This window comes from Lontra canadensis, unplaced genomic scaffold, assembly GCF_010015895.1.
Source record: "Lontra canadensis isolate GAN:19392208 unplaced genomic scaffold, GSC_riverotter_1.0 scaffold20, whole genome shotgun sequence".
Lineage (NCBI taxonomy): Eukaryota > Metazoa > Chordata > Mammalia > Carnivora > Mustelidae > Lontra > Lontra canadensis.
In genome coordinates, this window is record NW_022631014.1 from 11310135 (window position 1) to 11325054 (window position 14920).

At 38.8% G+C, this 14920-nt stretch overlaps 1 protein-coding gene across 12 annotated transcripts in view; it reads left to right on the plus strand.

Moving 5' to 3' along the window:
* Nucleotides 1–10227: 10227 nt before the first annotated feature.
* The window catches only part of RBMS3 (RNA binding motif single stranded interacting protein 3), a 691543-nt gene continuing 686850 nt past the window's right edge, over nt 10228–14920 (plus strand). For 6 of the 12 annotated variants that reach the window (XM_032861014.1, XM_032861020.1, XM_032861021.1 and 3 more), the window contains exons 1-2: nt 10229–10577; nt 11049–11301. In XM_032861014.1, coding sequence (XP_032716905.1) covers nt 11227–11301 — 75 coding nt within the window. In that variant the 5' untranslated portion in view covers nt 10229–10577; nt 11049–11226. Of the gene's footprint in view, nt 10578–11048; nt 11302–14920 lie in introns of all 12 variants that reach the window. The other 6 variants (XM_032861017.1, XM_032861018.1, XM_032861024.1 and 3 more) reach the window with 2 other exon arrangements.

Here is a 14920-nt window from a genome sequence, read left to right on the forward strand (position 1 = left end):
GGAGGCACACAAAGCCTGTGTGCTCTTGGCCTGAGCCTTGCCGTCCACCCCCAGGGACCAGCCCTTGTATCCCTGTGGCTAAAAAGACATGGTCTCATCTTAGTTCAACAAGTGCCTCCCGGCATCATGGAATATCAGAGTCAGCAAGGGACCTTAGATGACCTCATTACAACCTGCATGTTACATGTGAGGCTCTGGCTGGGGAATCTGGCCAGCATCAGTCTCCAACTAAGTCTCATGTCTCCCAGCTTTGGGTTTGGCAGTCTTCAATGCTGTCCTTTGGGTCAGGAAGGTGACATAGGTTAGAGGGTAAGGAATAGATGAAGAAAAGAGAATGAGTTAGGAAGACAAGGAAAGTAAATTTGAGGGAATTAAATTTCTCCTTTGTAGTTCATGTGAGTTTCATTATTCCTTGTATTGCAATCAGAAAGCACATCAATACAACATTTCCACCACCAGAAATGTGCAAATGGAAATGAAAGGAAATAAGACAATTGTGTATTTTCTAGATCAGCACTTTTCAAACTATCTGTCATGAAAGACAGGTTTTTGTTTATTTTTAATTGGCCTTAGCTGATATTTCTGTAATGTATAATAGCAACGACTAGAAAGATGAAGCACAGACTTTCAAAGATACAAGTCCAAACTTTTATTTCTTGGAGACAAGAGATATAAAATTCTTCTGACTAATTACTATAAAGTTGTTAGACACTTATTCTCCGTCATTGTACACACTGGTCATGGACACAGGAGGACTGCCTTGATCTCCTTTTCTCTTGTATTTGGTGCATTTGTCTGGTTCTCTTAAGTTGGAGCTTTCTTTTCTTTTCCTTTCTTTCTTTCTTTTTTTTTTAAGATTTTATTTATTTATTTGACAGAGAGAGAGAGAGAGATCACAAGTAGGCAGAGAGGCAGGCAGAGACGGGGTTGGGAGGGGGGAGCAGGCTCCCCGCTGAGCAGAGAGCCCAATGCAGGGCTTGATCCCAGGACCCTGGACCGTGACCTGAGCCGAAGGCAGAGGCTTAACCCACTGAGCCACCCAGGCCCCCCAGTTGGAGCTTTCTGATATCAGGTATGGATTTGGGCATCTGTCATTCTTGACAGGTACTTTATTGTGTTGAATAACAACTTAAGAAAAAAATTAAAACATTCCCTCATGTAAAAAGAAAAAAAAAGTTTATAATTATAACAAAACCAGAGATTCTGGAACACTGTATGGATTCATTTCAGGGATACACTGTGGTAAAACTCTCTTAAGAAGAAACTTAATATGGAGACATTTTTGGTTTACCTGGTTTGAGTGTAATGAGGATTGGAAATATTAAGCATTGCTAATTGTCATTAAATCTGAACTTTCTACCAATTCTTGTATCCTCTGAAAGGCTTCTAAACCTTGCCAGTGCATCAATTAGGATTAAGTTTGTTAGCTTTAGGAAAGAAAAAAATACATAACACCCAGGTAAATTTAAATCTCAGACAAGCATCGAGTACTTTTTATAAGTATGGCCCAAATATTTCATGGGATATGCCATATGCAATATTTGGGACATAACTTGTATTAAAAATGTATTCATCATTTGTCTGAAATTCAAGTTTAACTGGGTATCTTGTATATTATGCAGTGATTCTTCTTTTTTAATTTATTTTTTATTTTTAAAAATTTTTAATTGAAGTGTAGTTGAGGTACAATATTATATTAGTTCAGGTGTATAGCATAGTGATTCTAATTAGTAGTAACCTTTTGGCCTGGGCTTCTGCAGTTGTTTCTAAAGAGAAGAATCAACACAGCCAATCAAATCTGGCCATATTGACCCAATTTGCATAGCTCTTGGCAGCTGGAAGCTGAATGGTCGATACAAAGTAATGATATTCCTTTTAGAAAAATGTGTTTCTCATGTGACAAAGCAGCTACTCCTCTCTCCCTACTTTGAGGCTTTTAGTTGGTGTTTTCCAAAGCTCTGGTTCGCTGTTGGCACAAGTCATGGCAGAAGGTGTGCTTGTAAAAAGGCCACAAGAGTCTGCCAGCTGCATCAGAACAATGTTGGCTCAATGGGCTGCAAACAGTGGAATTCTTTGCATCGAAATAAATACACAGGGAGGATTTGTCATATACCCCCCCCCCAAATTGCCTGTTCCTACAGTATATTATAAGCAAACTGATGTTTACAAATAAACTTATGAGGAACTTAGAAAGCTAAAGCAGAATTAATGGATGTTAAAAAAAAAAATGTTTTGGATACTCATGTAGGTTTACTGTAATGCTTGTGAAGATATGTCCTTTGCCATTGGTAGCTTCTTTTCTTTCACTAAATGAGGATATTTGTTTTGAGTGCAGACATTTGTTTTAAATCAGACTTTTGACATTTTTTGGATATAGAATTTATGATTCTAGACTTTTTTTTTTTAAGATTTTATTTATTTATTTGAGAGAGATAGAGCACAATTAGTGTAGGGGTCAGAGGGAGAAGCAAGCAAGACTCCCCACCAAGCAGGGAGCCCGTTTTGGGAGTGGATCCTGGGACTCTGGGATCATGACCTGAGATGAGGGCAGATGCTTAATGACTGAGCCACCCAAGTGCCCCATGCTTCTAGACTTTTAAAAAAGATGAACTTTTAAAATGATGTCTGATTCAGATAAGAAGGCAATGGCTATCTAAAATGCAAACATAATTTATTTTGATGTTGTCATATCAGGGTATTAAAAAATGTCCTGTGAGTATTATGAGTATTATGGAGGGCACGTATTGCATGGAGCACTGGGTATGGTGCATAAACAATGAATTTTGAAACACTGAAAAGAAATAAAATCAAATAAAAATGGAAAAAAAAATGTCCTGTGAGCTAAAAACAAAAAAAAAACCACTTAAGAATATACTTATCTACAAATTGTTTAAAAAATAATGTTTATTTCAAATAATGAGATATATACTCATTTTAAAACAATTAGAAAAATGCCAAAATTTTGGGGGGGGCGGCGATAGAAGAATGTAAAATCCTCAATAATACTACCATAGAGGAAACATTTCCATTGTTGTTACGGTGATGTAGTTCTTCTATTCTCTTGTCTATGTGTTTTTATTTCATAGTTGAAATCCTATTGTGTATACAAGGTTGTATTCTGATTTTTCCATTAGCTACTCGACTTGAGCATTTCCCATATGTTAAAATGTTTCCCAAGTATCATTTTTATATTGAATCATATTCTACCCTGTGATTTATTTAACCAAACTACAGTTGGGCACTCAGGGTTCTCCAGTTACTTATTCCTAAGTATCTAGTAATGATCTGTTTTAGATTCCTAGAGCTGAAATTACTGGGTGACAAAGATGAAGATTTTTAAGGCTATACATTTTGTTAAGCTCTATTAAAAAACATTATAGACATTTATTAGGAATGTATATGAGTGCCCATATCGCTGAACTTCATTGTTGCAGTTCCTTTCATTTTATTAACTTATTGTTTTTGTCAGGGTTTTCTAGAGAAACATAACGTGTAAGGTGTTTATATGCAGAAAGAGTTTTAAGGAGTTGGCTCATGTGACTGGAGGCTGGCGGATCCCAAGACTTCAGGTCAGGTTGTCAAGGCTGGAGACCCAGGAAGAGTTGATGTTGAGTCTAGAGTCCTTAGGCAGTCTAGAGCCAGAATTTCTTCCTTTTTAAAGGATCTCAGTCTTCGTTCTTAAAGCCTTTACTTTTTGGGATGAGGTTCACCCCCATTATGGGAATAGTATGCTTTACTCATAGTCTACTGATTTAAGTATTAACCACATTGAAAAAGACTTCATAGCAACATCTAGGGTGTTTGACCAAACAACTGGGCACTAGAGCCTAGCCAAGTTAACACATACAATTAACCATCACATCTGTGGTCCAAATACAGTTTATGCTATTTGATAGAAGGCCATGTTCTTTCTTTCGAGTTTTCTCTCTGTTCCGTATCATCTGTTTCTATGAAAACACACTGACTTATTTAGGACTTTAATGTATACTATGAGTTTTCTGTTGTAAACACAAAGATTACCTTAACCCAGTTTTGGAACAAAACATTTAAGATATCCATCAGATGATGCTAAGAAAAAAAATCTGGGTTTGGACTTTATGCAGATATGAGTTAGGAATATTCCTCTACCATGTTATGGATGAACTTGGATAAGATAGCTAAACCCTTTCCTTCTTAATTTGCTCAACTGTATAGTATGGAGAATCAACCCACTTTCTAGGAACTTGCAAGTTTTAGCTGAGGAAACATTTATGAACTTCTAGTATAGTGTCTAATATATAGCAGGCCATCTGTATTTTATTTTCTCCTTGAGCTTCTTTTTCTCTTAAGTATCTTTCTTAACCTAGTACCACTCCTTATAGTCAGTAAAGAAAAACCTAAAACCTTCTCCTCTTCTAAACTTTTAGTAGTGTTTAACTATACTCTCCTCCCAGAATAATCTACATTTTGAGTACATGCCTCATTTCCCTTCTACTTCATGAAGTATTGCATTTTAACTACTGATAGATAAATGAGATGACTTTAGATGAACATTTTACTCATTTATCCAAAAACATTTATTAAATGTGTATTAAATCTCACCCAGTTCTGGGTGCTGGGGATATAACAGTGAAGACGACAGATAAATTCCTTGCCCTTCTGAGTGCAGACATTAGTGGGGGAGATACTCAAAGAAGGAAATCAACAAGTATAAAAGCAAACTATGAGTAATGTCTTAGTCAGGGCAGTCTAGCTGATGCTGTGGTAAGTCACTAAATCTCATTAGCATAATTACAACAAAGGTTTATTTCTTGCTCATGACAAGTCAAGGTGACTATTCAAGGTAGCTGTTCTAAGCCTTCCAAGATGCCTCCTCTGTATAAGCACATGCTTCTATCAGGGAAGAGTGGGCTGGTGAATCAAAGAGCAACAGTTAAAAGGTTGTACACGTGTCACTTCTGCTTCAAATTTTATTGGCCATAATAAGTCACATGGTCATGCCTAATTTCAATGTGAGTCTTGGTAATCCTAGTGGTATTTGACTACCACAGTATTAAGCACTATGAATAATACTTGATAAAGAGCAAGAGGATAGTTAAGTAATTTTTGAAGAGATAATAAAAGCAAAATAAGCATGTAATTTCATGTATATCATTGCTTAGATTTATAATAAAGTATGTGTTTCAAAAATTAGGTCAACCTAAAATTATTTAATATCTATTATTAAAATTTGGTATTCAGATAAGAGGAAAGGCATTTAGGTCATTTATGAATGACTGATGTTTGATAGATACTGAGATGCTAAGTCTACTTGAGGACAAAAGTGATAATTTTTATATTGATATTCTTGGTTATTTAGGGACGTAGTAAATGCTCAGTAAAACTTTGTTGAAGTTAAAAATGTTCATTGTTTTAAATTATTCTTACTCCTCTACTTGATTGACTGTCATAAGATATAGTCCATTTTAATTTTGCTCTGAAGCTTGAAATTTTCTTCCAAGGCCAATTTTATTGTCTTTATCTACATTAAATTTTACATTTAATTATAGTTCAAATTTGGACCATCACTAGTGGTCTCTTTCTCCTAGTTTATCTCAGAGATGTTCCTAAACCATGGATGAGTATCCAGTAGAAGATAAGACATTTGTAACAGTACTTTACTGTCAGAGTTTGTGATCTACACAAACTCTGACAGTAAAGTACTGTTACAAATGTGATCTACACAAACTCTTGTCTTTTTTTAAAACCTAACTTTTATCTTTAATACCCCTTTGGCAACTCCTGTGTTGGAAGGGGATTTAACAAACTTGAATGAAGAGGTAACAAATATCAAATTGTGGTTTCACTTGTTTGTTTTAATTGATTCAAGGTCATGAATGTCTTGAAGATAAAATAGTCTACTTGTTTTTAAAGATAACACAATTCTTGCTTCTCTCTCTCCTGTTCTTTTCTTTTGCTATTGACTACATCTTTGTCATTTAAAAGATGAATCACCCAAAGAGAGAACCCAGTTATTCTTTGAGTGGATAGGTCTAGAGCAAACCAGAAGAGACTCTCCATCTCTATGCAATTGACCCTCACTTCAGCACTATCACTTCTCTATCTCTGGATGGTATGTCTGAAACATTGTTTCTACCCTGGTAACCAAGGACTTGTCTTAAATGAGTGCCTCTTCCGTCCCTGCTGCGAATCACGTGAATCTGTAAAAGTCCATGCTCTTTGATGCAGTTTCCTGCTCTTGGATTTGTACAAAATTTGTTTGTTAGTTGGCAAATGGGACACAGCTGGCTTCTGATTTAGAGAGTGCCTTAAATTAGTTACCTCCTACCTTAACTTGATCATTTAAATGGAAAGCGCTACTGCTCCAACAGAGCAGACATGATATAAAAACCATTTCTGACATGAGTATCTTGCCTCCCCAATTGTGATGGCTACTGGTATCTCTGAAGGAAAAAAAGTAAAAAATAAAACACAGATTTTACAATTCTCACATGTGGTAAACTGTCTTTGCATTATTTAAGGAAAGCTTTAAATGTTCAATGAATGTGCTTAAGCTAATGACACTTGATGCCAAGAAGACAGCAATAATCCAACGGAATAGAATAGCATTTTGGAAAGTGGCAATTTGTGTAGAAATTGCATAAAGCATCAACACCTGCTGGGACTTTACGTATAAGTGAGCTATAGCTTGGGTTGGGAGTTATGTATTTGGCCTTTCATTTGTAAATAAGACACTGCTCCTTTCCTTCCAAGGAGTAGCTAGGCCAGTTGTTAATGAAAGAATACTGGTATCCTTTGCTCATAGTGGCAAAATTGTCAGAAGCATCTGAAGATCCTCATCTTGTAAGTCTTAGTATTCCGAGGAACCTAAAAAGTCATTTGGAAGACAGCATTCTATAGTTGAAGATGACTAGATCTACAATCAAAATATTTGGAGAGGAGTCCTGTCTATACTATTAACTGTCATTACTTTAGTTTTCCTCACCAAGTTCCCACTAAGGCTTATGTGATCTGGCCCAGAGTACTTCTCCAGCCTTGTTTGATGGTCTTTACTCCTCTTTGCTCCATTTCAGCCCCTGTGCCATTTCTTGTACATTTCAAAGACATGTTCTTGCTGCCAGACCTTCTTTACTTACTGTTCTCTCTATCTGAGATGACCTTACCCCCCTAGATACATGCTGACATTTATTGAGCAGATCCTGTATGTTCCAAGGCATTATAAATGCTTTGCCTGTTAGTGTTGGTGAATTATCATGATGACAGTATGTAGTGTGTAGTGACATTGGATGGATGAGAAGAGGAGGCAGAGCGGTCTGGCAGAGACAGAACTGGAACAAAGGCAGCTTGGGTGGGAGCCAAGTCTCTCACAAGAAGTGCTCTCATAGTACACAACACCCAGGGTGTGGTTCCCACCCTTCCTTTAACCTCAGAGCTCTTTCTCAGTGAGCATTTCCTGACTATCCTATTTAAAGTGGAATCCCTGTGACTCTGTTTCTCTTTACTTAGCTTTATATTTCTGAACAGTACTATGTAATACCTGACTTATATTGCCTATTTACTTATTTCTCTGTTTATCTCCCTCACGAGAATACATATTCTTTTTTTTTCTTTTTAAGATTTTATTTATTTATATGACAGAGAGAGACATAGCAAGAGAGGGAACACAAGCAGGGGGAGTGGAAGAGGGCGAAGCAGGCTTCCTGCTGAGCAGGGAGCCCGATGTGGGGCTCGATCCCAGAACCCTGAGATCACGACCTGAGCTGAAGGCAGGCGCTTAACAACTGAGCTACCCAGGAACCTGTAGAATATATATTCTGTGAGCGAAGGACATTATTCTGGTCTGTTATCACTCTAGCCCTTGCATCCGGAAATGTACTGAAATGTAGTGAGAGAAGGATGTAAGTTGGGTTAGAATTCTTATGGTATGTAAGATATCTTATTCTTCAGACATTTGCAGAGTACCCATTTTGTGCCAGATTCTATGACCATTTTTGGAAATATGAAGGTGAATGAGAATGATGGGACCTCCTACTTTCCTGTTTTTCCTGATGCTTTTAGGGCATCAGAGAAGAAACAAACATGCAATTAAGAGGCAGTTGCCCAGCTACAGGGTATTTACCCCAAAGATACAAATGTAATGATCCAAAGGGGCAGGTGCACCCCAATGTTTATAGCAACAATGTCCACAATAGCCAAACTGTGGAAAGAGCTTAAATATCCATCAATAGATGAATGGATAAAGAAGATGTGATACACAAACACACACACACAGAAATATTATGCAGCCATCAAAAAATGAAATCTTGCCATTTGCGACAACATGAATGTAGCTAAGGGTATTATGCTAAGCAAAACAAGTTAATGAGAGAACGACAAGTATCATATGATCTCACTGATATGAAGAATTTGAGAAATAAGACAGAGGATCATAAGGGAAGGGAGGGAAAAATGAAACAAGATGAAACCAGAGAGGGAGACAAACTATAAGAAATTCTTAATCTCAGGAAACAAACTGAGGGTTGCTGGAGTGGAGGGTGGTGGGAGGGATGGGGTGACTGGAGGATGGACCCTGGAGAGGGTGAGTGCTGTAAATTGTATAAGACTGAAGAATCACAGACCTGTACCCCTGAAACAAATAATACATTATATGTTTAAAAAAAAAGAAAAAAAAAAGAGGCAGTTGCCCAGGATAAGCAATCTATTAGAGCAAATATAAGATGTGGCAGAGAAGCAAGGGTTCAGGGAAAGCTACTCTGAGAGAGGGGTGAGACCCATACTGAGAGCTGAAGGGCGGACTGAATGGGGATGCAGGATGATTCTGGGACGGAGCCGATGACAGCCCTGAGAGCGCACATTCCACTTCAAAAGCCGTTCACAGTGACTCCGGTATAGATTGTGAGGGGCAGAGTTGGCTGTCCGAGTCTGGAGGATGAAGTGGGGTTTTCCAGTGTCTTGAAAACTATTCTAAGGAGTCAGGACTTAATTGTCTGAGCAATGAGATGTCACTGAAGGATTTTTAAATCAAAGTAGTTTTGACTTAGTATCTGATACAGTTTACTGCTGTCAGCCAGCTAAGTTGGCAATACTTCCACTTTCTGGATGGGACAAGTGAGACCCAGAAGAACACATTTCAGTGTCGGTGGTGTTGATTTAATTCTCTTAATGACAGTAGTATCAGGGCTCCTAACTCATACCTTCCCACCATCTCTCCTTCCTTCTTTCTGGTTGTTGTTCTTGTGAAAAGTCAAACATAAAACCATCCTTATCTTTCTCCAAGGAACAGCCATGCATGGACACAGCCTCCAATAACCAGACCCCTGAGGGCAAGCCAGTGCCTTCCTGGGTAGCAGGGCTGGAATGTGGATGGACACCATATTGTGCACTGGGCTGGAATTCTCTGTTCTTCTTCGCTAGGAAGCTGGATTTGTACCAGGAACCTCTTATCTGAAAAGGCAACTCTGGGCTGGGGAGAACAAAGCTGGTTTGACAAAGTGGAGAGGCGTTCAATATTGGTCTGCCCACACTTTGGGCATGCGTGAGCAAAACACAGCTGGCATGTCTAATTTTAGCCTTGACTGCCTTGAAAAGGGACCCTTAAAGGAAATATATTTTCTCTGAAACAATTTGTATTATAATGTAATAGCTGAGAGACATGTCAGAATATTACTTATTATTGGTAGGGAAAAACTCTGCCAAGTAATTATGATTTTTTGTGTGTGTGTGTGACGGTATCAGTAAAGTGATTAAAGCATCCATGAATCAAAATAACCATAAAGAGATAGGCAGTGAGAGAACCCGTGATTTTATTTATAAAGATGCCTGTAAAACTAATGGGATTCCTCCTTTGATGCTTACAAAATGAATGTAAGGATGAGAATGATCATTTTTGCTATGGCAAGTTGGTCATTGTGATTTGATGATGCATGGCTTGCTAATTGTAGTCCTGGAGTAGACTCTCAAATTTCTTCAATACTTAGCATCCTCCATGTCTTCCGAGAAGTATAAGGTTAGTTTCTGAACCAGGTCTTGGATTCATCTGGCTTTTGTATGTTAACAGGTTTTGAAAGCATCCGGGACACACTTTTTTCCATTTTACCCAGCAAGGGTTGTCCCTCTGCTTTTACTTTTGTCTCTCTTCCTTCCTCCCTTCGTCCTCTCTCCCCTCCCATAGTCTTCTGTGTTTTGTTTAGCGATGTGGCTTACCTTGCAACTTGGCAAGAAAAAAAAAAAAAAAGAAGGCAGCTCTTGTGGTGGGGTAGATGGAGGGAAGGATAAGAATTAATCCACTGCCCGCATTTGGGTTCCCTGGGTTCCGTTCCAGTGGCGGCAGCTTTGCTGCAAAAATTGCTTTGCTATTCGAGATAGCCAGCAGAGGGAATCGGAACTTTGCTTGCAGCAGGGGTTGAAGCAGGCTTTTTTTTTTTTTTTTTTTCTTGGAGGAAATACTGCAGCCTTCTGGACTGCGTACGCTGCTCCCTGGAGAGGCTCTCTCGGTTCCACCCACCGGCTGGAAGGAGGGGAAGTGAATGAAAGGACAGGACAAGCCCCGAACACCATGTCACTCTGGGAGGGAGACAGCAGCAACTAAGCTGTGCAAGGTTTTTTTTTTTTTTTTTTCCTTTTTTTTTCTTTTTCTTTCCCCCTTTCTTTTTCTTTCTTTCTTTTTTTCCCCCCTTTATTTCCTGTTTCTTCTTCCTTTCTCTTTCTTTCTTTCCTCCTCCCCCACCCCCTTTTTTTTCTTTAAGGTGGGGAAAGAGACTAACAGGAGACAGGAAGCTGATCTGCAAGGATTCGGAGTTGTGCTAAAAGGACTTTGATTTTTTTTTTTTTTTTTTCTCTCTCTCTCTCTTTACAAACGCTGGCAATTGACATCACTACAGACAGCCTGATAGAGAACAAACTGCCTCATCCCAAGTGGACCCTAGCAGCTCGGGGAAGGAAAGCACGATCTGGGAGGTTGTGTGTGGGGGGTTTTGGGTTGTTTTTTTTTTTTCCCCTACCGATACCCCTCCTTTTTTCTTTTTTCTTTTTTCCTTTTTTTTTCTTTCTTCTTCTTTTTTTTTTTTTAGTGTGTTTCTTTTTTAAATTCTTGCCGTGTTGGAACTAGCGAGTGGTGGAAGACGAGGGATCTCTGAAGCCTCATCAGTCATCGGGACTGTCAGGAATAGTGGTTTAAGAGGAAGCTCGGCCTGGGGCACTATACCCTGTCATCCAGTTCCCTGCCTCGGAGATAAAGATTCCAGCTACATGGGCAAACGCCTGGATCAGCCACAAATGTACCCCCAGTACACTTACTACTATCCTCACTATCTCCAAACCAAGGTATGGCTCGACCCACAGTCTGGCAAGCAGTGCGGTGTCCTTCTGCACTCGGGATGGGAAACAGACAGGCATGTGGATTATTATTTACCTCCCCTTCCCCATCAGCTCTTCCTGGTTCTTTGAAATGAGTAACATACCAATGGAGTTAATGAGGCAGAGGAGACTCTAAGAAGAAAGCAAGCCCTGGGATTGTGGTTTTCTCTTTTGGGAGAGATAATAGTTGTGCTCGTGTTCCTTTGTTGTTATTTGGCAACATGAAAATGTTCCTGATACCCGTAGTAAAGTGCTGTTCAGATGGACAGTGTTGTTAGAAAGGAGATCGTAACAGTGATTATCAGGCACAAGAATACAATTTCAGGGGCTTTTCTGGTGAGCTGTTCTTTGTTTGTGGCTCTAAAAGGGTTTTTCCCACTGGCTAGGACTCGCCAGGGTGGGGATAACTCAAACTTTTAATCGTGGAGTATAGAGGGAAAGAAGGGTGTGGGAAGGTTAAATACAGCTAACTCAAGTCCCTTAGAGTTTGTTTGGGTGTGTTTTTGTGGTGTTTGTATGTGTCTTACATATTTGATTTCATATTGAGGATGATCGAGACACTAGAGACTGAATTTTAGAGCTTTCCAGTAGATGTTCTTTACTTTCAGAAGCTCTGTTTTTCTGTGCTGGCTGCCTTCGGGAGGCCCGGTCTTGAAACAGGATGAAATGTAACTGATGGTAATTGGACGTGAACTGGTTAAATACTTGAGTCTTTCTGTGTGTGCTCAAATGATCATTACGGGGCCAGTGGCAAGCTCACGTAACTAAGCAGTGGTCAGTGCCAGCCATGAACTTTATCCTGCAGTTAAGACATGAAACACTCTCAGGTGTGAAATCAATGCTCCAATTTGTCCATTAAATTGTACTCGATGCGGGGGGATGTTGGTAGAGTTACCACTTTGAATGCATGGATTGTATTTCTTTGCCGATGATATTATTTTGTATCCCATTAGCCAGACTCCACGGTCTTCCTAATAAATATGCCGAGAGTGAACAAGGCGTGCCTGAGTGATCTGTGCTGTCACCGGACTCGTTGATGTGATTAGTGTTTGGTAATTCATGCTGTAGTTAGCTCTTATTTATTCTGTCTCATCAAACAATGCCTATTTGTAAACCAGACCAGGCAACAGACTTTCAGAATTATATTAAAAATTGTTGCTTTTTTTCCTTTCTTTTTCAATCGCTCTATGACTCGCCCTGCCCCTCCAAGGTCGACTCACATTGCTTTTTGCCTTTGTGAGCGTTTAGTTTGTGTGGCTGCTGCTTAAGTAGACCAGCCCCTCCTGCTCCAGTGCCTTGAGTTTTAACTCTTTGGGGGATTGGGTGGAGAATGCTGCCTGCCTTCCTCAAGGAAATGGCATAGCAAGGGCAAGTTAAAAAGAGGAAATTTATAGTCATTTCTCATCCCCCAAAGAAACAAAAACAACAAACCCAAGGGTTCCATGAAAAATATCGGACATTCCATCCCTTTTACTCATTTGGCTAAATTTTTCCAAATGTTTCAAAATTCACGCTTTCTTTTCGGTTCTTGTTTTTTACTATGAAGTATATTCAGAGAGGAAACTTTAGCTAAAAATGAATGGAGTAATGGAATAATTGCTTTCCTGCTTGAGATTTCTTTTAACTTATTACTAGCAGGAAATAATGTCGTGTACATTATATTAATGACAGGATGCTGGATGAGCTACGCTGATGGGAAGTGTGTGTGTGTGTGTGTGTGTGTGAGAGAGAGAGAGAGAGAGAGAGAGAGCGAGCGAGCGATTGGGGCGAAGAGAGAAAGTGGAATGATGAAGGAAAAGATGACAGCCTGAAAAATATAAAGGGAATTTAAAAAAAAATCTGTTTTGGGGTCCTGTGTAGTTTAGTGTTGTGTAGACAGGCGGCATCTGGATCTTGTTACTTTTAAGCTAGTCAAAGTCATCAACTTCTGGAACATTTTTAAAGAAGCTAGATCCATTAGGTGACCTAAGCTGATACTCGGATAATCAGATCAGGGTGGTGGGGAATATAAGATTAGCTACTTCGGCTATTGTGGTAGTTCGTATTGATTATTATGTTGTAAAATTTCGACAGTGCTGTGAAGTTGTCGAATACTGTTATGGTGGCTGTGAAATGACAGACATTAATAACATTCCTGGAAGCTGAAGATGTGAAAACGTGCCCTGGTTTGAAACCTGGGCACACAGGGAATGGGAAGAAGAAGGGTCAATCATACCTTAAAATGTGGGGTCTTTCTGACAGCATGAATACTATGTAAGAAAGTACTATCATGACCCAGCGTAGCATGAAAACAGCTAGGTTATTTCAGTATCATTGCTTTGCTCCTTTTATACTTATATCTTAAAATATAATCTCTACTAATTTTGAAGGAAATACATGCTGCTCATGTTGATTTGGTAAGCCTCGGTGGAATTCACAAAATCTTCGGTCCTTTCAGCCTTGGCTTTAGTTATAGTCCATTTTTAAACTTATAGCTATTTAAAATGATGCTGATATATAAAGAATACTTATGGTTGATTAAAAACAGAGATCTGTAGTTGATAATAGAAGTCATATTCTGGGAACATCATAACTTAAGCTGACTTGCAAATTCAGGTGTTTTTTACTAATCAACAAAAGCCATTTACTCACATTTATTTTGGGGTAAAAAATCTTTATGGGGTTTTTTAAGTACTGAAAGGTTTATTGTTGTATTCATTCAGAAAGTACAAAATACCAAACCTTCTCTTTCTACTTAAATATGTGTGTTAGATACAGCTGCTATTTTCTTATAATAAAATGAAATGAAAGTAGGATTTCTAAGTAAATGGAAATGTTTCCATTTCCTCAAATGCAATTAAAGTTTCAGAAAAACTTGGGACACTTCCCTGCCTTCTCTGCTCCTCTTATTTCCCATTACATGAGAACTAATCCATTAATTTTGTTGGGTTAAAAGGAAAAAGGAGTTAGAAATAAGTTATTTATACTTTTCTCCCTCTGAACCATTTTCCACATGCTTAAAATAGTATATTAGACAAATGTACATGTAAGTAAAATGAAAAACCCAGTGGCTGACTGGTAGCTCTATTGTAACAGGGTTGTTAGTATTTGCATTCTCTGAGACCCTGCATTAAAAGTTACCATTTGTCAGTTTTCTTTTGGCCATCGCCCCTCCCCCCCCCATTAAAAGAAGCACTTTCAAAAAGCAACGTTTGTGATTAGGCAGAAAAGAAGAAATCTTGGTGACATGTTATAGTATTTACGCTAGAGACAGAGCTGGATTAAAAAAAAACCTCTCCATCAAAACGAATTGGCTATTTGAAGGCCACCCAGAATAATCAGCAAATTTGAGAGAATGGAGACCCAAAAAACAGTTCATTAGCTTAATGATAATATCCATAATCATGTTTGATTGAGTTGTAACCTAATATTTTCAGTAATTTTGTGATAGCCCATTCAAAACAGCCAACCTGTTGGAATTGCACTGAGAGATCCAGGGTGGATTCCAGTCTGAGTTTGAGGTACTTTGTGTAGGGGAGGTTCTTGGAAAAGCAACTTAGTCAAGCTAGGAAAGCTAGAAAGAGTAAAACCTGGTCACAATCCAGTG